This window comes from Antechinus flavipes, chromosome 6 (assembly GCF_016432865.1).
Source record: "Antechinus flavipes isolate AdamAnt ecotype Samford, QLD, Australia chromosome 6, AdamAnt_v2, whole genome shotgun sequence".
Classification (NCBI taxonomy): domain Eukaryota; kingdom Metazoa; phylum Chordata; class Mammalia; order Dasyuromorphia; family Dasyuridae; genus Antechinus; species Antechinus flavipes.
The window spans coordinates 65,653,196-65,675,374 of NC_067403.1; the positions used below are offsets into that span (position 1 = coordinate 65,653,196).

Below are 22,179 nucleotides of genomic sequence, written 5' to 3' on the forward strand. Positions count from 1 at the left end.
TCAAAGACCCAACCTTGAAACCCAGAATCTGAGGACTCCACAAAAGTAGAAAATGATTTCTAGAAGCTAAGAGTTAGTACACAGGTTCCCTACATTTGTGCCCCATTAACCATTGTACTATAAGTTTGAGTTCACTGTCCTCAGGAATCCTCTATGTATAAGGAGACAGTATATTCCAGGTTTGGAGGAATTACCTTTGCTATATCTGCTTAGTAAATACATTTTTAAAAAAAATTAAGTATCTGGCTTATAATCAGTAATAAGCACACTGGAAGAGATTCATAAGTATCACTCTTAAGAAATAAGAAAGCAAGCCATGGGGAAGTCATAAGTGCTCAGAAGTGGAAACTGGGGAATAGCATTAGAAAGGTAGATACACATACACACACACATACACACACACACACACACACACACACACACACACAGAGTTTCCTTTTAAAATATAGTGCTTTCAAAGTTTAACTCATGATTTATCTATAGGAATTTAAAGTATATAGGCATACATCACACATAAATACCTACATATTTGCATAGACATGTATTATATGTATGAATTACATACGTGAGTTTCTCTTTGTACAAAGAATCTTGTAAGTGGAAATTAGAAAAACATCACATTTCTACATTATACCCAACATATATACAATATATAAGTGTATACATAAATGTGGGGGAGGTATATATATATATATATATATATATATATATATATAAGCCTTCTGTGTTTAATTAAGGTAGAGGTAACATATGTACATGCATGAATGCTCTCTATGTACTGAGTACACTATATAAATATAATGCTTAGCTAATTTCCTCTGGAAAAATTTTGCTACAAATAAAAATGTGTTTGAAATATAGCATTCAGCAGAAAATAAGAGCAGGATTTGATCACATAACCCTTTTTTTTTTTTTAATGAAAAATTAGTCACAGAACAAGGCAACTTTTTTATATCTCTTATTCTACAAGGAAATAAAACAAAAGGATCTAATCAAAGTACCAAGTTTTGAAATACATCTTTTTTTTTTCTGTACATGTTACACAGGTACTTTGCATATAGTATGCACCATATATTTGTCAAACAAATGAATACTCCCAATATAGTTCATCACTAGCCTACACTGAAAGCCTTTCCCATCTGTTATAACCTCTCAGTGTTTGTACCCTAACTAGAATAAAGCGCTATAAAAAATCTAAAGACAATTTCAAACCACAGTTCTGGAGTAGATCTTCAGTGGAAAGTAAAGACAGACTTCTTACATGCCAGACTAAATGTCTAATGCAAAAAAATTTGTGATCTACTTACCCATAGTGATAAAACTACAAGTTATAAATTCTTTATGAAATATCAAAAAATATGATGGCTGGGGGGAAGACTAGTTCCTAACAAGTATTGATTATTCGAGTAAGCTTTCTTGATTAAATACTTCAAAGATTTGTAATTTCATCAGTAGGGATTATTCTAGGTCCTTCATTGACATTTACAATCACTTTAGCTTTAAAAGAAATTATCTTCAGAATCTGCAAAGTCAAAAACTTCAACATTCTACAGCCAATCTGATTGTTTCTCTCTCCAGATTAGACAAAAATTAAACATACTTGGTACTATATCTTTCCAGCTTGGTGGGGTTTGCTCAAATTTGTGCTTTATTAGAATTGATTCTAATAAATCACAATCTTGATAAGACATTAAATTATGTGGAGGATAATTCATTACAGATACCAGTAAATTCCTAAAGATAATCAACGTTGAACAAGTCCTTAGGTCTTAATTCCTTCCTAGGCTTCAGTTTCCTCATCTACAAAATGAAGGATTTGGTCTAGAGTTCTATGATTCTATGAACTCCATAGTAACACACTTTACATAAATTATATAATCCTTTTCCTTACTGTTTCATTCACAACCAAAAAAAGTGCCAATTAGTTCTGACACTGAGTGATTATCAAGGATTCTATTTAATAGTTAAAGGATAGATTATATGTCTCATTGTGAAGAAACAAATGATAAAGAAAATACCAAACAATTCCAAAACTTCTATGAGAGTAAGAACTCTGAAAATATTAAGTAGAATTATAAGGAAAATGTGGCCAGTATCCATCCATCTGTCTTTAGGTAACAGGTGTATCTTAAGTCATAGATTTTGAATTGAAAGGGATCTGTCCAACCCCACCTCTTATTTATAAGGTAAAACAACTAAGATCCAATGTAGTAATCACCAAAAGTAGGATTTGCACCTATGGTCCTAACATCAAGATCAACATTGCCAAACAGTATAAATCAATAAGGAGCAAAGAAAAGAACAAAGAATTAACTTTTAAAAATTGTACAGAAATGACCAATGAAAGTTAGAATAGATATACTCAATAATGTAGATCGATGGATGAGATGGAGAGAAGAAACATAGGACTATGCTTCCTGCTTCAGGATGCAGAGCTGTCCAAGCAGCTCTGGTGCAGTGATAGGATAGGAAAGCAAAATAGTAACACTTCTGTTAGGAAAGAAAAACACAAAATAAAACATTATTCTGCCGTTGTCTTTTTTTAATCTTTTCAGAAATATTCAGAACTTATAAGTATTATTTGCTGCCAAATTGCTTATATGTTATTAAATGACTTCATCCTCCAAAGGAAATTCATATGATAAATTATACTGACTACCACAAACAATATACTACTGTTTTCTCTCAAATTGTTTAACTCTGAAATGATAGTTTTTATTTACATAAATTAAGCCATTAATATTAAAATATTAATTTAAGCAATGAATAAGAGTAAAAATCACATACATTTTATGGAAGTCTATTTAAAATCCTAAGAGTTAAAAGTTTGAACCAAAAAATGTTAAGATAGTTAAGATATCCTTGCAGAGACTTGGGTTTTGTTTTGTTTTTTCTTTAAGCAAATATATACTTAAACATAAATTTATCAACAAGAGGCAAAAATCAAAATATATAGGTGAGAAATAGCTGTGTCAATTCCCTAATAAAGTGCTCCTACTAAACCTTTTGCAGAGATGGCAACATGTAATCTTGATTTATAACTTGAGGGTTTTGATTTAGGTTTTTATTTTGTTTTAAAGTAAGATGCTATATAAATTTTTAAATCATCAGTTATTTCTATTACCAAAAATTAAAATTTTTGACTGCTGTCAAAGGACTGAAAATTCAGCTTCCACCACTCAAAAAGTTTGATTCCCTTTTTCCCTCTTCTTCTTCTTTCCTCACCCCACTTCCAATCATTCTCTACGGAAGAGTCACTGTTAAAAATATTTAACATGAGATTCAAGAATGAAAAGCTCATTACCTTTAAGTATAGCAAAATAAGTAAAAGACTGCAGCCTTCAAGTTGACATAAAGAATGACTAAAGAGAGATTCATATAGTACATTAAAGGAAAAATTTTATCTCTAGAATGTGTCAAGCTCATATCAAGAAAATTTGAATTTACACTTCAATATATCAAGGATCCATGAATTCATCAGCATGGGTACTTTCCTCCATTGATGCAGAATGAGACCTCTCTATCACTCAGTGAATAATCTTCAAGAGATATAGTAGGAAAAATAAAAGATCCTAAAGTGGAGTTTAGTCAGTCTGAAATTAGCTAGGTTGAGCCTCAGATTGTAGTATATAGTCCATCCCTAGATATATACAATAAAGTTTAACATTTCTGCCTTAGATGTCAGAGATCATGCTCTGTTGGCACAGCTTTTGAATATTTAGGGGTAACTCCGTATCACAATAAGGCACTGGGATATCACAATTAGCAGTTTTTATAAGCCTATTACAACTATCAGTCAAAAATAATTATTACTAACATGATTTATACATGGACAAACTACCACAAAAAAATGCTAGGTAATTTATCTATTATCGATTATATGAGTCTTCACTAAAGAAGAGCAAGCTATCCCTTCTTTCAGGCCAGGATTCATGACTTATTTAGTAAATTATATAATGCTGTCTTTTGAAGGAGCTATTGACCTACGTTTAACAGTATACTCTTACTTCTGCCACAAATCTATTCAGAAATGGTGAAGATCGATTATGCTGATTTATCTACATTCTCTTATAAAAGCATACTTTTGCAAACCAGCTAACTCAAGAGTGTTAAAGGGCCCCAGGTCATGTCCATGAAACAAAGCAAAGATGACATATTAGATCCATAACCCCCAACCTCACCAGTATTATGTTCTAAGCAATTGAGTTGAAGATCATCTTTCTAACACTGGAATTAGGGTATAGGACTAATATGTATATCATAGACTAATCTTGCTATATTGTTTACTTAAGAAGTTTATTTGGTGCAAGGCAACATAGTGCCACACTGGATAAAATACTAGACTTAAGGTTTAGACAAACCACTATGTAACTCGAGAAAGCAGAAGAACCTTTTTCAGTCTCAGTTGTCTCATCTGTAAAATGGGGATAATAGAACTACCTCACAGGATTGTTATGACAATCAACTAAGATAATAATAAGTAAAGTGTATTGTAACCCTTACATATGCTAGCTATTGTTATTATTATTTGACTATTAACAATCTGAATTCTTGCAATAAGAAGTCATGTTGAAAGAAAAAAAAAAAAACTTCAAGAACAAAGCCCTGGCACAGAATAAGTTTAATAAATGCTACTGACTTGACTTTGTAAAAGGCATTATACTGGAGACAAAAAGAAAAAAATAATAATCCCTATTCTCAGGAAGAATTTGTCCTATTTAGGAGGAATACAGCAAGTACAAAGATAAGTCAATACAAGAAACAGAGCAATGGAAGGTTTCTAGGAGGTAGTACTTTAGTTAAACCCTTTCTTTTATAATTGTATATAATATGTATATATGTATATTATAATTGCAAAATTATAATATGTTATGTCACTGGCATTATAAAAACATAGCAAAAATTGTTATCAGAAAATGCTTTACAAACTGTGAGTTTGACTATGCTACATGTCAAATCAGGGCTCCAGTATAAAAATTCTAACAATGAATTACACACAAAGATCTCAATAAAGATTACCTACTGCCAATTATAAGAATTCCAATATAATTTGTTGAGCAATGACAATTTTTATGTAGTACACAAAGACATGTCAGCTGAAATAATCATTGTTTTATTTCATGAAACTATCTAGTGCTTTGCTTACTGAATTCTAGTAGTTAGTACCAAACTATTCCATACTTTCATTTCATTTTGTCAAGATTATATTAAAGAGCAATTTCCCTACTTTATCAATGATTGACCGTAATAAACTAATAAAAGCTGACATTTAAGATTTACCAAACACTTTATCCAAATTATCTTCCTTATTCCTCATGCGATGAAGGCAGAGGCAACAGTTACTACTATTTTCCATCCCCAGCTCTCAAAGGCCCCACCCTCACCCCAACTTCCTTTTTTTGTGTATTGACAGACCCCATTAAGCTCAAGGAAGGTAGGATTGTTTTTTTTTCCTTATCTGTATCCTTTATATAGTATCCTTTATATAGTATATGATGCATAGTAAGTACTTAATAAATGTTTATTTAACTAAGCTAAATTATTATCTCCATTTTATAGTTTAGGTAACTGAAGTTCAGAGTAGTTACACAATACAATAGGCAGAACTCAAGTCAAAGTCTCTTTTAAATCAAGCAAAGTAAACAATAGACTAAAGACACTGTTTTTATTCAATGGTATGAAGAGAAGAAAAAAACTACTGTGATAAATTCAAAACACTAATATAGAACCATAGATAGGTGACATTTATAAAACACCTAAAGTCTGGAAAGTATTCCTGCATGTGTGTGTGTGTGTGTGTGTGTGTGTGTGTGTGTGTGTGTATTTATATACATACAATTTCTTTTGATTCTCACAAAACTCTGTGAGGTAGATACTACTATTATCCCTCATTTTACAGATAAAGGAAACTGAGGCACAAAGCAGTTAAGTGACTTGCTCAGGGTTAAACATAATATGTCTCAAGAAAAATTTGAATTCAGGTTTTCCTAACTCCAAGATTAGCATTATATTCCACTATGCCATCTAAATGAATCGATCACATCCGTGCAAAATACTTACTTCCCCAAGCTTCAGCACAGCACTGAGAAAGTCACTGTTCTAAGTTGTTTTAACACCAAAATGAAATGTAACCATGAAAAACAAAGTGAACTGCATTTATTTTGAATTCTTCTGGATGTGCAAATATCACCACTATATCTTTCCTTTTATTACTAAATACCACCACATCATATTTCCTAAGCCATTTCCAGAGCATCAGAAGAAACTTAAAAGAATTACAGCTGGCAGTTATATTCATTCTCCAAAAAATTGGGGAAAACAGTCATTAGTATTAGAAAAAAATAATTTTTCTGTTCTCACATAGATTACTTTTATTCCTCCTCTTCTCAAGAAGAATCATAATTCACGGTTTTTCAAAGGACTCATTATTTTGATAGAAAAACAAGTACAGAATAATCAAGGATGAAGATATTAAATGACAACTGACATAAAAACTCTACAATTCCAGGTTTACCTATATTAATTCCCATTCAAGATGGTACAAAAGAAAAGGAAAGAACACTTTCTATGCTGTTAGATCTAGGCCCCAGAATAAAGTCTTTTTTTTAATTTTCCATCTTATTCTGATGAAAAATTCTAGGTAGCTGTAAACATAGGATTAAACCTAAATAAACTAAAATTTGTAATTAATACACACTGATGACATCTTTAAATGATATTGGGGAGGTCCAAATTAGGCTAGTCACAATAATCATTATTCATTAAAGAATAAAAATATTATTAGTTTAGCCTCCATTAGAATGGATTATAGGATCATTCTTACAAGAGCTAGGCTTAAATTAATCTCTGTACTCTCTTATGAGAAAATGATTTGCTAAGCAAATTAATACCATAAAAATACTGAAAGAATTCTTAAGCTTAAGAGAACAAATGCTTCAAAAGCACTTTGGAATGGAATCATTTATATACATATAATTATTGATATGTATTGTATATACTATGTAGCTTATTGTTACATATGAAACAAGCTTATTGATAAGCTAACTATAATGCATACTAGATAAGTTTCTTGAAGTATTTCTATTTGATAATGACTCATTAGTCTAAATTGAAGTCTAAATTGAACTATTTATATACTTCAAATTGATAAAACCATTTTAAAAAATGTAATTTGTTTTAAACTATCCCCAACTAACCAAAGTTAATAACATTATTAGGTAGATACCACCTAACATACATATGAAAAGAGAAAGTTGAACAGTTTCAAAATTCTCTTAAAGAAATAAGCATGCCCTGGGAACTGATCAAAAAAGGAAAAAAAAAAAAAGAACATCTTTTAATAAAATATTTTTTAGGAATATATTCACTTTACATAAAAGCTATTTCCTGAAAAAAAAAAAAAAAGTAAATTACATTTTCGTTAAATCTAACTGTCCCACTGGGTACTTTCATGAGTGCTTTGTTTTCATTTCTGACCAATCTTCATTTGGCTCCTAACACTTTTATCTTTCTTTTGGTCAACATTTTTCTGTAACCAACAATCAATATAAACAATTAGATACATGCAACAGTCATTTTAAAAAATCATTTTGCAACTGAAAAATCCAAATTCAGCTGTTTTTAAAATTTAAAACCCTATAACCCTATCAGTTTCTTAGCCATGCTGATTTCTAATAAGGAACATAGCTGAAATGGCACAACATAACATAACATAGCAAAAACGACAGTTCTTAAAATATTGTAATACACTAACTTAAAAGCATATTTTTTTAACCTAAAAGACTATAAATTCCAAAATTCAATTTAGATAACACATAATTAAGAAATTTATTAATTTAAATAAACGTGCTGTATTAGAAGAGGTGGATTTTCTCCCAAATTTTATACTGTTTTCAAATCCTAGTTTCTTAAATAGTGTAAACAATTTCTGTAAAATTAAACACTGATCAAAAAATTTACTTTTTAAAAAAATTATTTTGGGAATACTGTCAAGATTTAGATACTTTATTCAGTACACAGTGCATCTCACAACTAGAATTCATCATTTTCCCAAACCAGGATCTTAATCCCAATAATTCAGATTTTCCTAGAGATAAATCAGTGCCACTGATAAGATATAAAATAAAAACTTTATTAAAAGATTAAGTAAATCTGTTCTCCAAGAATGTTTTATGATTGACAGATAAAAAGGACAAAATAGTTTTGCTATACAGCTTACCTAGTTACAATTCTAATATTTCTAAAGTCTGAAGTAAATGAACTTAATGAGCACTATCCAAACATTTCAGTTCATTAGAAGGAATTTTGCAAGTAGGCTCAGTTTTGAAATGTGCTAGAGTCAAAAGGAAATAATTTCAAGTTAATAAAACAAGAAGTCTAGAAGCAGAAATAGTAGAGATGGGAAAAAAAAAAAAAGGTGAAGATATATAGTAGTAAATAGCTCTCATCCGCAGGCAAGAAATAGCCTGAGGCTTTATCTATAAAAAGAAATTAGAAATGAAGGAGAAAATTTAAGCCTTCAAACTTTTTAAGGAGTAAAGTTTTCAGGGGTTTTTTATTTAATTAATAATACTGCTGTATTACTATTTGCTTTTGCCTACCTTTAAAAGTTATCATCACCATCGCCACCATTTAAACAAAATTAGACACATAGCTAATTTACTTTCAAGATTTTAACTGAAAGTTAAATTAAAGAGATCTAAATAATTTATAAACCAACATACCAGCACTGTCTTCTTTCTGGCTCACTCAAGTTTCACCTTCAGGTTATCCTGGGGTAAGGGGCTCCTTTTCAGATCCCCAATTTTTCATGAAGATCTTCTACCTCCCTGTGGCAACAATATTTTCTAATTAAAACAGTCCTTTTTGTGCCACAGGGAGGATTTCTGATGATACAAAGACATAAAGTTATATCCAAAACAGTTCACTATGAAGCCAAGTAAGTCTCAAATCTCTATAAAACAGACATTTGACTTCTTGGGAAATCTTTATATATTCAAGAGATGAAAAAATAGACGTATTCTAATAAGCAAATACTCAACTAACAAAAAGAACTGTCTCCTTGATAGAGCTCTCAAAATGTAGTATTTCACTTAAGTAATCTTTGAAGTCGTAACGGTACAGTGGAAATTAACACAGGTTTTGAAGACAGAGTTGTGCAGTTTTTTAGTCATTTCTAACTCTTTGTGATCTCATTAAGGCTTTTTTTGGTAAAGATACTAGAGTGGTTTACTATTTTTTTCTCCAGCTCATTTTACATAAGAGAAAAACTAAGGCAAACAAGGTTAAGTGACTTACACAAGATCACACAGCTAATATCTGAAGGAAAATTTGAATTCAGTTCTTCTTGACTTCAGGCCTGGTGCTTTAAACACTGTACCACCTAGCTGCCTTCTGAAGCTAGATGAGATTGTTTCAAATCCCCATCATACACTGCTTGCTAGTGGGCACTAATTTCCTCATCTGTAAAATGAGTGAGTTGGACCAGATGACTTGTGAAGTACTTTCCAGTTCTAATCTATAATCCTTTGATCATAGTTTTAAAGATAGCTAAAATAAAAAAATTTTAAAAACCTCTCCTTGATAGATACCTAGAACCAATATATTTTTTTAAAAATGCTAATATACTAGAAAACTACCAGTATTTATTTAATACACATTTCTACCAAAAACTTTCTATATTTTAAAGAGAGAATTTAGCAGCATTTTTTAAAATACAAAATATAGCATATCAAGATGATCATGAGAGACATTTTTTAAGTCCATTTAATATTTTATCTTACATATACACATACCCCTCCCCCAAAATAGAAGATCCTAATTATTTCATCTTTATTTTTATTCATCATTCTAGTCTGATCTCTTTGTAGTATACTACATTGATTAATGGTTAAAACATTTTTAAGGGAAAAGATTGGGAATGAGGGTTCTTTACACCAGTTTTTTCCAACTCAAACTACATTGCAGACTGGTAAAATATCTAAATCATAGTAGAGAACTCTACTTATAATCTGAACCATTCCTTCCCACCTCATTCCACACCCTCCCTTACACTTACACACACACACACACACACACACACACACATACACACACACACACACCATTTCTGTCTCTGGAAAAAAGAGAGGAAGAAAGAAGAAAATAGAAAAGAGGAGGGGAGAAAAAGGGGGAGAACCAAGTTTGGAGTAAAATAGTTTGCATTCATTAAAAAAGCATGAAAATGAAAGCTAAAATATCTAAAGAAAAAAAGTTCCTTTTTCTCTATGCTCTGCCTTGAGAATACTTTCCTCAAGTTCACCAAACTCAAACCCATCAAAAATCTGCTCTACCCATGGATGTGGGAGGAACCTTTCCAAAACCTATACAACTACCAAAGTCAAGGTCTTGTTCATCAATATAGCTAGAGGCTGAGGGCTTCAATCACAAATAAAATACCTATTACTACTTCTAAATTAGAGATATAGCTAGATGGTGAAAGTAAAAGAACCCTGACCCTAGAGTCAAAAGTAATTGAGTTCAAATGTGGCCTCAGACACCTAACACTTATTATCCTATGAATTTGGGCAAATCACTTAACCCCCAAGTATCCCGGGAAAAATATTTCTATGGCAGAAATAACATAGGTACTTTAAGTACAATACAGTTTTGGTGTAACACAAAATCTAGATTGCTGAATGGTTGCTTTCATTTTTTAAATTATCATGAACCATTCAATATAAAACATGCACATAAAACTAATATTTATATAGCTCTGTAAAAGTCCAGTTCAGTTCAATATGGCATATACTTTGTACCTAGCACTGGGCAAGTGTTCATGGAAGCACAAAAAAACAAAAAATACATGGCCCCAACAAATACGAAGCTTATGATATCACTGAAAAAAAGCAGACATATAAAACTGTTGAATAATGCAAAAAAAAAAAAAAAAAAAAGTTATAAGGTGCCTAAATGTATAATGCCAACAGTAAAAGAAGGTTCTTTCCTGGTTCTCTTTTCTCTATATATATCTCTCAATAATCATTTGCTTCATCCTCCATCCCCAAATTACATGATGGATATTTCAAATAGCATGTCCTCGAAACATCTCAAATTCAACATGTTCAAAATCAAATGAATTATCTTTTCCCCAAAATCCTACTCTCCTTCAAATGTCCCTATTTGTCAAAGGTTCCACACCCTGCTTTTAGTTTCCCAGGTTTGTAATCTCAGAATTTTCTTCCTTTGTCTTACATATACAATCCATTATGGAAGATAGCCATCGTTATTTACCTCCAGAATCTCTCTGAAATCCAATCCCTTCTCTTCATTCACAGAACTCCTACCCAAGGTCAGGTCTTCATCAGCTTTCACCTTGACACAGTTCAACAGTCTGACTGGTCTTCTTGCCTCAGGGTTCTCACATTTTAGTCCAACATACACATTACTGCCAAAGTGATTTTCTTCAGATAAAGAATGAGCTCTGTCACACTCTTAATCAATGTTTCCAGGATCAAGTATAAAGGTCTCTGTGCCACTTTGCTCCAATCTTTCCAGCCTCACTCTATTGCTCCTTCCACACCTTGGAATCCAACCAAATTGGCCCATGTTTTTCATATCATGGCACTATTTCCTCTCCCTGTGCTCATACACACACACACACACACACACACACACACACACACACACACACACACCATCTCCCTCCCCATCTTCAATATCAAGAATCAATATAAGTACCAACTTCCACATTGATTCCAACTGCTAGTGCTTGCTCCCAAAACTTAATTGTATTTAGCTATTATGTATAACCATTCTGCATGCATTTATATACATTCTCTTTTATATTTATCATGTCTACTTTTCTATATATTTGTTCTATTGAGTAAAAATTGTTGAATTTTTTGTATTTGTATCGGCAATACTCAAAACAATGTCGGGGATTAAGTGAATGGCTAACTATTGCTTAATTGATCATTTTCCTTGGGTTCAATTATCATCTCTACATAGATCACTGCCAGATCTATACATTTAGCCTATTCCAGCCTCATATCCATGTTGTTCTGTATTTTTATTTGTTTTATTAAAAGTTTCCCAATTACATTTTAATCTTGTTCAAGCTAAACTCAAGAGTTGCTAGCTTGTACGCCAGGAAGATGACCACATTCTCCCAGATTTCAGGGAAACAAAATATGCTAAAGTAAGATAAAGAAGAATCATGTCAAGATCTAGCTTTTGAACCATGAGAATACTGTACACACAGTAATAGTGATACTATGTGATAATCAACTATGACAAACTATGATGATCTTCTTAGCAATACAGTGATCCAAGACACCTGAGGTGGAAAATGACAGCAGCATCTAGAGAGAAACCTATGGAGATTGATTGTGGATAGAGACCATTTTTCTGGGTTTTTTTCTTTCTCATGGTTTTCCTCCCTTTGTTCTGTCTTTTCTTTTATAACATGACTAAAATAATTGTACATTTAACCTATATCAGATTGCTATTTTGGAGAGGAGGAAGGGAAGAGATTTAGGGAGAAAATCTTACAAATCTTACAAAAATGAAATCTTTACATGTAATTGGAAAAAATAAAATACTATTAAGGGGAGGAGGAAGTTGTATCTTCTAATCCCTCTATGTGCAACTTCATTAGATTTTGAAGCAACTATGTGATACGTTGAATAGAGGGCTGAGCCTGGAGTCAGGAAGACTCATCTTTTACTTTTACTTAGATGTGTGACCCTGGACAAATCACTTAACCCTGTTTGCCTCAGTTTCTTAATCTGTCAAGTGACTGAAGGACATGGCTAATCATTCCAGTTTCTTTGCCAAGAAAACCTCAAATAAAGTCATGAGGAGTCAGACACCAGTGGGGGGGTGGAAAACAACTGAATATTAGATTTAAAACTAATATTCAATAAACTAGCTAAGATCTTTAGATTTCTGTATAATCTTTAAATCTTTAAAATAAAATAAAAAATGAAAAAAGAAGATAGTAAAATTCCCTAATAGGTATGAATAAACAGTTCTTAAAAGATTTGTAAACCATTAACAGCCACATAAAAGAATACTCAGAATCTCTGATAGTAAAAGAAATGCAAATCAATCACTTCATAACCAATAAATTGGAAAAGGGGACAGTAGATATTAGAGGTCTTGGGAGCAGACAAGCACACTAATACTCTATGAACTGGTCTAATCATTGTAGAAAACAGCTTGGTAAGTGATTGAAATATCCATACCATTTAACCCAGGGAGCCCGTTGCTAGTCAATGATAAAAAGAAAAGCTTAATATGTATCCATAAATTTATAGCAGCACTTTTTAATAATATCAAAGAAAAAGAAACAAACATGTATTCCTTGAGAAGATGGCTAAATAAGTTATGTATATAAATATAAAGGATGTTACTACTACTACCAGAAACAATATGATAAACACAGAGCATGTCAATAAACAAAATGCAAAATGAACCAGGAAAACAATATTCACAATGACACAATGCAAACAGAAAGGCCAATAACAAAACAATTCAAATGTAATGTTGTAAAATAATAACAAAGCATTTTAAGATCTTCCCCACACTTTACAAAAAAATCTCATATGATCCAAACTACCCTATAAAGTAGCTATTATTACCGTATCATTTTTACAAAAGAGAAAATTCGAGTCCAAGATTAAATTCTTTGCCCAATCGTTTTACAAGATTTGAACTCAGATTCATTTCTCCAAATCCAATCTTTAATCTACTCTACTACCAAGTACCAGCTTAGTTCCAAAGAAGGTACATCAATAGGCATTCTTCTCCCCTATTTACAGAGGTGGGGTACTGTAGGTGTAGAATACCTACAAATATATGTTGATTTGGGTAATGTATTGGTTAGTTTTGTAGAACTGGGCTTTCCCTCCTCTATTTTTTTTATTAAACTCTTTCATAAAAGGAATAAACTGGGAAATCTGAGCAACATAAAAACAAAAGATGATCATATTTAAATTAGTAATCATCCTTGATGTGAAAATAGTATTCATTTCTGATCACTTACCCTTACTCTCATTTGATGATCAACCCAGTATGATGGAGAGCTTTCTGACTACTGCCTAGGATATTAAATTTGTCTGATGTGTTTGAACACTGGGTCTTGCTCTAAATTCACTTGCATTCATTACGCTTCTGTATACCAATTCATAACAGTGCCCTCAAACCTGTTATGCCACTTGACATATTAGTATAGCATCTAGAATCATCTTATCCTACCATTTTGCTGTGCTCATCATATTAAATCAAAACATAAAGAATTCCATTATTTGGAGATTACGAGATTATGTTTCAAATAGTCATGTTTAGAACAAAAGGAAATGAAATGTGGAAGAATAGTAAAAAGCTCCTTTTCAGTTCAACTGGAAATACTAAAAACTAAATTTTTCTCAAGTCTGAAATCCTTAGCAGACTTTATACTTCAAGAAAGTTAGGAAAATGTGCCAGTCAAAAACAATAAAAACAAGGAGAGTGGGAGGGGAGCAGTGTAGGAATAAAGAATAGTAACCAAATTTAAAACAAAAGACACCTTCAGTAGCTCTCCAGTAGACTCAAAGTCTTACCCACTCCCAGATAGGAATGGCTTTATTGATCACCTAAGGGCAACACTCTTTTTCCTTTCAAAAAGAATAGAGTTGGGGCAGCTAGATAATATAGTGGATAGAGCACTAGTCCTGGACTCATGAGGAGCTAAATTCAAATCTGGCCTCAGATACTTAATAATTAATTTAGCTGTGTGATCATAAGCAAATCACTTGCAAAAAAAAAAAAAAATAGAAAAAAAGAAGAGTGGTCAAAGAAGTGATTGAGTAGTTTAAAGAGAAGACTTACTATTGCAAAAGAAATAGAATGTTAATCCCACATAGTATTTTAACATATCTATAGTTACCTTGTGGTAGAGACAAGTCCTAAGGTAAAGGGGGCTGAAGGGAGAATATCTCAGGGAGGAGAGAACTAATGTCAGTTCAGGTATTTCCCTAAACAAGAAATGCTTGCATTTAGAATAACTGTTAAATTGATAAAAATGTCTCTGGAAAATGTATATCTAAAAAAAAATAAGATACTAAACTTGAGGGTAATTCTATAATAACTAAGAAATATACTTGTTCCATATGAAGAGAACTGGCAAAGTAGAAGGTACCTTCTAGACTGAATTTAAGTCAAATTCCTAGGTTTACATCCCAGCTCAGCTACTTACTTGAGTAAATCATGTAATCTCAATAAGACTGTCATTTAAACTGCCAAATGAAAAAGGTGGATGAGATCATCTCTTAACTTCTCTACTCACACTCATATATATTCTCACTACAAATAGACCTCCTAACCACCAAGCCTATAATCACTTACTATAAAAGAACCATCTAGATATAGACACCTATTGCTATAGTCTCAAAAAAAAGGCAGTTATCATTTTAAGACTTAATATTGCTGCAAAGTCTTACAGAGCCTGGAAAACACCGCAACAAAATAACCTAAAATTATAATTACTAATCAAATTTTGTAACTATACTATATTTAAATGAATAAAAATGATCAGCTCAATAGTTCTAAAAAGTGCTCCAAGAACCCTGGCGTTCTATACATGGTATTAACAGGAGTTGGACAAGAAAATTTCTATAGAAATTCAAGAGGATGACACAGCCCAGAAAGAGAGACACTTAAAAATTACATCACAGAAATCTATACAGGAAACGATCCACTCCATACTATACCACTCTTTCCTTGCCCTTTACTCCCAAGAGATAGAGAGACAGACAGACAGAGAGATTAATTGCCTTAACATTGATCTTGTGATTTATTTTCATTTCTGTCTATACTCTGTTGAGGAAGCTCTGGCCCTGGCTAATAATGCCCTTGTCTACTTTGGGTGGTCTATAGTCTTAACTATGGAATTATTATTTATGAATTCTGTCAGCATATTTCAAAGCCAAAAATGTTTTTATAGTCCAATTACTTGAAAAACACTGAATGAGAATTAAATCATTAAAGCATTTTATATTTTATATCCTACTTCTCCTAGCTGTATCATATTAATCAGGAAAATAACTCCTGTTTGAATACTTTTTATGTGACAAGTCTACATAGCATAAAAGTGTCTGTTTAAATAATATGAACATAGGAACTTAAATGCTTCTATTTTTCCAAATTGTGATATACAGAATGAAACTTCTTTTACTTTCTGAATGTTCAAGAAAAAATTTTGCAATTTTTCAACTACTTGTTTTATGTGAATCTTAACCCACTAATCAAAACTATTTAACCCATCTGAAAAATCTTCTCCTTCCCTCTTCATGACTTTGAAATTTACTATTAATGTTGTTAATATTAAGAAAATTAGGTTTAATTTTAAAATTTTAATTAACTTTAATATTGTTAATATAAAATGTAACATTACTTTTTCAAAAAATAATTTTCCTGTCAACTTCTTATGTGAAAGTTTTTAGAACTTAAATTACAAATTTAGTTCACAGATTGATCAAATCCTAAATCTTACATAAAAATCAAGCAGATATAAGAATAAACCTTGACAAAAAGAATAACTTCTATTATCTCTCTCCAACCCACTTGAAAGAAACATTTGATTCTTTAAATAGAAATGAATTAAGGCCCAGATTAGATGACCTTGAAACTGATATGTGCCACTTAAACATCCTTATAAAGTTACATTCGAGTACTTGCAGGAAAGGTAAGAAAATAATAAGCATTTATATAGTACCTACTATGCGCCAGGTACTGTGCTAAGCATTTTTTTTTTTTACAAATATTAGATCTCATTTGCTTCTCAGCCAGAACCTAATTAAATTTTTAAATAATTTTATGCCCCATGACATTTACTTCATTATATGCCAAAAGCATTTTTTCTACTAAAACAAAAACAAATCTAAAGATATTCTTAAAAAAAATAAATCACCATTGAAGTGAGAATATATTCTTTTAAGCCAACTTTGCCATCTGCCTGAAAAAATGCTACATATTTTTCAGAGCTCTGGTAAGAATGAGACTGAAAATGAACTGATCCCTGGGATATGGAAAATGATCATACAAATCACTTCTTCAAGTAAGAAATTAATTTTTTTCTTAACTATGTTACAATAATCATAACTATAGGAATAAATTAAGCTTAGCAAGGCAATTCTACTATCAATACGGCAGTCATTATAGCTTGCTCATAAGTGTGAATCTAAGATCAAAATACTGAGGATGATTTCAATTTCATAAATTTCATGAATAGATCCAGTTTTTTTAAATCAAAAATGATGCTAATGAAATGATCTTTTTTATTTGACCACCTCTTCTTCCAAAGTAAACATTTTTGTCCACTTCATTCAACTTCATAGCTATCTTTTTGACAGTGGAAAGGCCTTATACAAAATTTCCCTTTTTTTACTTCACATCTTTTCCACGCAGACTTTATCTGGGTTCCTCATAAGTACTACTTTATTTCTCTGCTTATCACCATGTTTGTAATCTTAAATAATATTCATGCAGTTAAAATTTTAAGTATATTTATTAAAAAACTCATATGTTTGAACTATTCTAATCATTTCATATGCAAATAAAGGGGAATTCATCTGTCATAATACTTGTAACTTTACTTATCTTACCAAAAACAAACTGAAAAAATATCCGACTTCCCCATCATTTTCAATAAACCCCTAAAAACAAACTGGAAAATCAAATATCCTTCTATGTGCTTAAAGCCTCTTAAGTATATGACTATAATCAAATCAACTAGATAACTGCCAATTAAAAGCAGCAGTTATTTCATCCACTTGTACAACAATACAAAAAAAAAAAAAAGAAGTAGAAAGCAACTTGTGCCAGGGTCATTTCTAGCCAAACTACTAACAAAGATAAGAACAAGATGATGATTGATCATGATTATGATGATAACAAAAACAATTATCATAATAATCATTTCCCCTACATGGTATAACTTGAAACCTTCCTAAAGTTCATAGCAAGCCAATTAAAAATACTCTTTAGTGAAGAACAAGTGCCATAACCAATGCATTGCTATTATTTGTATTTTCAGATTTGCATAATTCATTTGACTATGATTATCAGATAATTTATGTTGTAGTTTATTTAGAACAAACCTGGGCAAGCTTACTGACTCAATAGTGTTAATATCTTAATTCTTATTTACTTAGCATGGAGAAAGAATCGTCTGAAAGCCAACACTCAACCACATTCCTTTGAATAAGTAAGATTTAGAAAAATGGCTAACATTACAACAGTCTAAAGTGTGATCATTATTACCAGAATGGATTATTACCCATAGCGTTACATACATAGGAGGTCAAGATAAAGAAACTACAGTCTTATAAGTTCTTCTTTACTATATGATTTCATTCCCAGATTATTACAAAAATACTTATATCAATAAAAAAATAGTATTTCTAAAGTCAAATACAAATTATTTGGTTCCCTCCATTAAATGAGAATAATGAATAAGCCCTACTGTTTTTCACTTATTGGTAAATAACTATGTCCTTATTAAGCCCAGAAATTTTGTGGAGTATAATTAATTACAAATCTAAAGGATTCTACAAACATCTACTAGATTTAACAAATTTCAAAATAAATGTATATAAAACTTCTATTTGTTATTTATACCATATTTTTTTAAAAAATCATTTTTTCAGAAGGTAACTTTTACAGAAATATATAAAAAGCAATGATGGCAAAATGGTTCAAATAATTCAGTTTTTATGACCCCCATCAACAACTTCAAGTAAAATCCTACAGCAAAAAATAAATGACATAAAATCTTCTAACTAGCTAAAATGCTTTTCCTATGTGTATTTTTAGACTATTAACAACAAACTAAATAAATACCAGAAGGTTCTTCAGAGAACTCTGGAAAAAAAAAAATCCATTATTTCCCCACACACACATAAAAATGTTATAGACATTTTTTCCAAGAGCTCTCCCTCTCTTTCCAAATTTCAATTGATTAATGATAAATGAGACCGCCTCTATTAGGTGCTAATGTATTGAACTTGGTGCTTTGGTGCTATTTTTCCTTTTTGGCTATAACATTAGGTTAGCCGAGTGGAAAGAACACTTGTTTGGATCCATGTCAGAGGGTTTTGAGTGCTTGCCTCTAAAACTCCCTCTATGATCCTGGGCAAGTCCCTACACTTCTCCAAACCTCAGCTTCCTCACCTATAAAAGAAAAGGATGGATTAAATGATCTCTCAGGTCTTTTCCAATTCTGAACCTAATATTTTCTAACTGTTGTATATACAAAAAGAAAAAAGTGTCAAGAAGGAAAAACAGTAGAAGAATTGTATATGTTTAACCTATATTGGGTTACCTGCTGTCTAGAGGAGGTTATGGGGGAAGAGAGGGAGAAAAATTTGGAACACAAGATTTTGCAAGAGTAAATGTTGAAAACTATCTTTGCATGTATTTTGAAAATAAAAAACTATTATTAAAAAAAATAAAAAGGAAAAACAGGATACATGAAGAAGCACTTAAAAAGTGAAAGCCGACAATAATTTTTTCATTTCAAGGAACAGTGTCCTAAACAAAGCAGAATTATATAAAGCCTTTTCAGTGCTTCTAGAAATAAAACTTCTTTAACACACTGTAAGATAAAGCTTTCAGTTAATTCCAAATTAGAAGGCCCCAGCAAACATAATTTACGTAAGATTAACATAACAGTGAATCCCACAAAAAGATTCTACAAAATAAATAAATATTATTTGAAAAATCTACCTGATTCCACAGTCTCAGTTTCAACTTCTTGCTCTTCTGCCACATCTTGGATCATGTAAGTCTCATCGTCATAGACTAGAACCTGGGCTGCATAGCCCTGGTCTAATCTGGCACTTGGAACTGGCTCCACAATCACTGCTGGATATTTGGAAACTTGTTCACCTTCCTAAAAGAGTAAATTTTTTTTTCTAAATCAAACTTATTATCCACAAACCCTGAATGCAATCACAAATTCTTAAATCTATACTGTTATGTATACTCTAAATATTTTTTTTAAATAAGCAATTAAACCACATTATGTAATTTTCATGTCTCACAAGTAGGTGGGAAATTTTATACTGACTGACTGACAGAAGTAAAAAACAATTCAGAAGATGAAATCCTTAAGAATCTATATATTAACATTGGTCAGCAACAACAACCACCAAAAAAAGCACTTTGTGAGTGCCTACATGGTGGGAAGCAAGAATATAAATCAGCTTTATAAATTTTTAAAGACCTTCCCAAAAACAGGATTAGATTAGCAACTAAATCATGGCAGGGTGTGCTGGAAAAAAACACTGGTTCAATTTAGAAAAAGCAGAAGATCAGGCACTTTAGTGGATCCTGATTTTGGACAAATTATTTCACATCTATGGACCTCAGTTTCCATATCTATAAAATGAGGAGGCTTGTTTGGATGATGGCTAAGATCCCCTTCCAACTCTAAAATCCTCTGGTCCTAGGAGGATCCCCCTAACCTCCTCCCCTCACTGCTCATATCAGTTGCCAAAGGAATTGATAAAAAGCAGTGAGGAAGAAGAGAAATGACTGGAATTGATCTCTACTCATTAGCCGCTACAAGACTGACAAAATATTAGAACAAGAAAAGGGACTGGTGATTGACCTTCTGTTTACACCCAAATATCAGTTTAGTTGTATTCAAAAGTTGTATCATTTCCACCCCAAGGTGAATTTCTCAGTCACAGCAACTTTTGGAAATCCATCCATTAAATTATAATGGGGTTGTGATGTGTCAGTGAAAGGAGTATCCAAACTTTAAAAAAAAAAAAAATCATGGACTGATCAACAATGTCAAAATTTAAATTTTTATACAATAAAATTGACTATTAAACTTAGTTTTTATGGAGGATAAGTTGAGTTAAGGTATAACTCAAACCTAAATCTAATAATCTCAGATTCAAGGACACATTCAAAAAATCTGCAACTAACTTGTGAAACCATCAAACCTAAGGGTTTCATTGTATAATCTCTTTCCACCTTGATGATTTTGTTATGTCTTTCTCTTTTTATATTTTCCCCCTATGTCCCAGAACAGGAGATAAAGACATAGAAGAAACCAAATTACTAATGATTCAAAATGCCATAAATTTAATTTTTTTTTAGAGAATACCAACTAAATTTGTTTCCTTATTCACTGATTACATTTAAGTTTAAATTTTCCACACTCTGTACTGCTGACTGTATTAATGATTATTACTGAATTAGAAATATTTGAAGGGAAGAGAAGAACAAAGTAACAGAAAAACATTTTTGTCTTCAGTCTTGTTAAGAATAACTTATGAGGCAACTTGCTGGCATCTTTCCTGGAGTCAAGAAGACCTGAGTTCAAACTCAGCCAGCCTCAGATACATATTAGACATATGAGCCTTAATAAGTCACTTAAATCTTTGTTTGCCTCAGTTTCCTCAACTGTAAAATGAGAATAGCACCTACCTCACAGCATCATTGTAAGGACCTAATAGGATAATATTGATTTTAAAAAGCACTTAAGCACAATGCCTGGCACATAGTAGGCACTATATAAATGCTTATTTCCCTTGTGAATTAAAATTTACATAAGTCATAAATCTCAATGAAAATTAATTCTAAATAATATACATTTATGATATCATAGTTAATTATTCTAATGTTATAATTTTAAAATACCTTTAAAATTATCCTATGAAAGTCTAAACTAATATCTGTTTAAAATTAATTTAAGGCTTAACCCCTAATCTCAAAATCATATTTCAGTTGCTTCTCTTATCTCAATTCTTAATTCCACAAACACGATCCTACAACAAAAGTGTTATGATGCTCCTTGACACCATTAAAGAGATGCCTCATAGTACAGTAAAAAGAAACTAGCATAAAAATCTTTAGACCTAGGTTCTGAAAATTCAAGTCCTAGCTTAATTTCTTATTAGCTGTGCAATAGTGGGCTGGTCACTAATCTCTCTGAAATTCAGGTTCCTCAAATATAAAACAGGGTTCATTAACACCTGCTAGACTGTTGTGAGAATAAAAATTAAATGAAATAATGCACAGGAAAATAACTTGGCAAACTATAAAGCACACATAAGCATAAGACATTGTTAGATGAGGAAATATACATCATGTCTCATGTATAGGACATTCTACATGAAAAAAAATTGTGCAACATGTTCTGAT

At 31.6% G+C, this 22,179-nt stretch overlaps 1 protein-coding gene across 1 annotated transcript in view; it reads right to left on the minus strand.

The window, feature by feature from the left end:
- ELF2 (E74 like ETS transcription factor 2) overlaps positions 1–22,179 on the minus strand; it is a 60,205-nt gene that overhangs the window by 37,771 nt on the left and 255 nt on the right. The window contains exon 2 of the mRNA XM_051965408.1: positions 19,747–19,912. Coding sequence (XP_051821368.1) covers positions 19,747–19,912 — 166 coding nt within the window. The remainder of the gene's footprint in view (positions 1–19,746; positions 19,913–22,179) is intronic.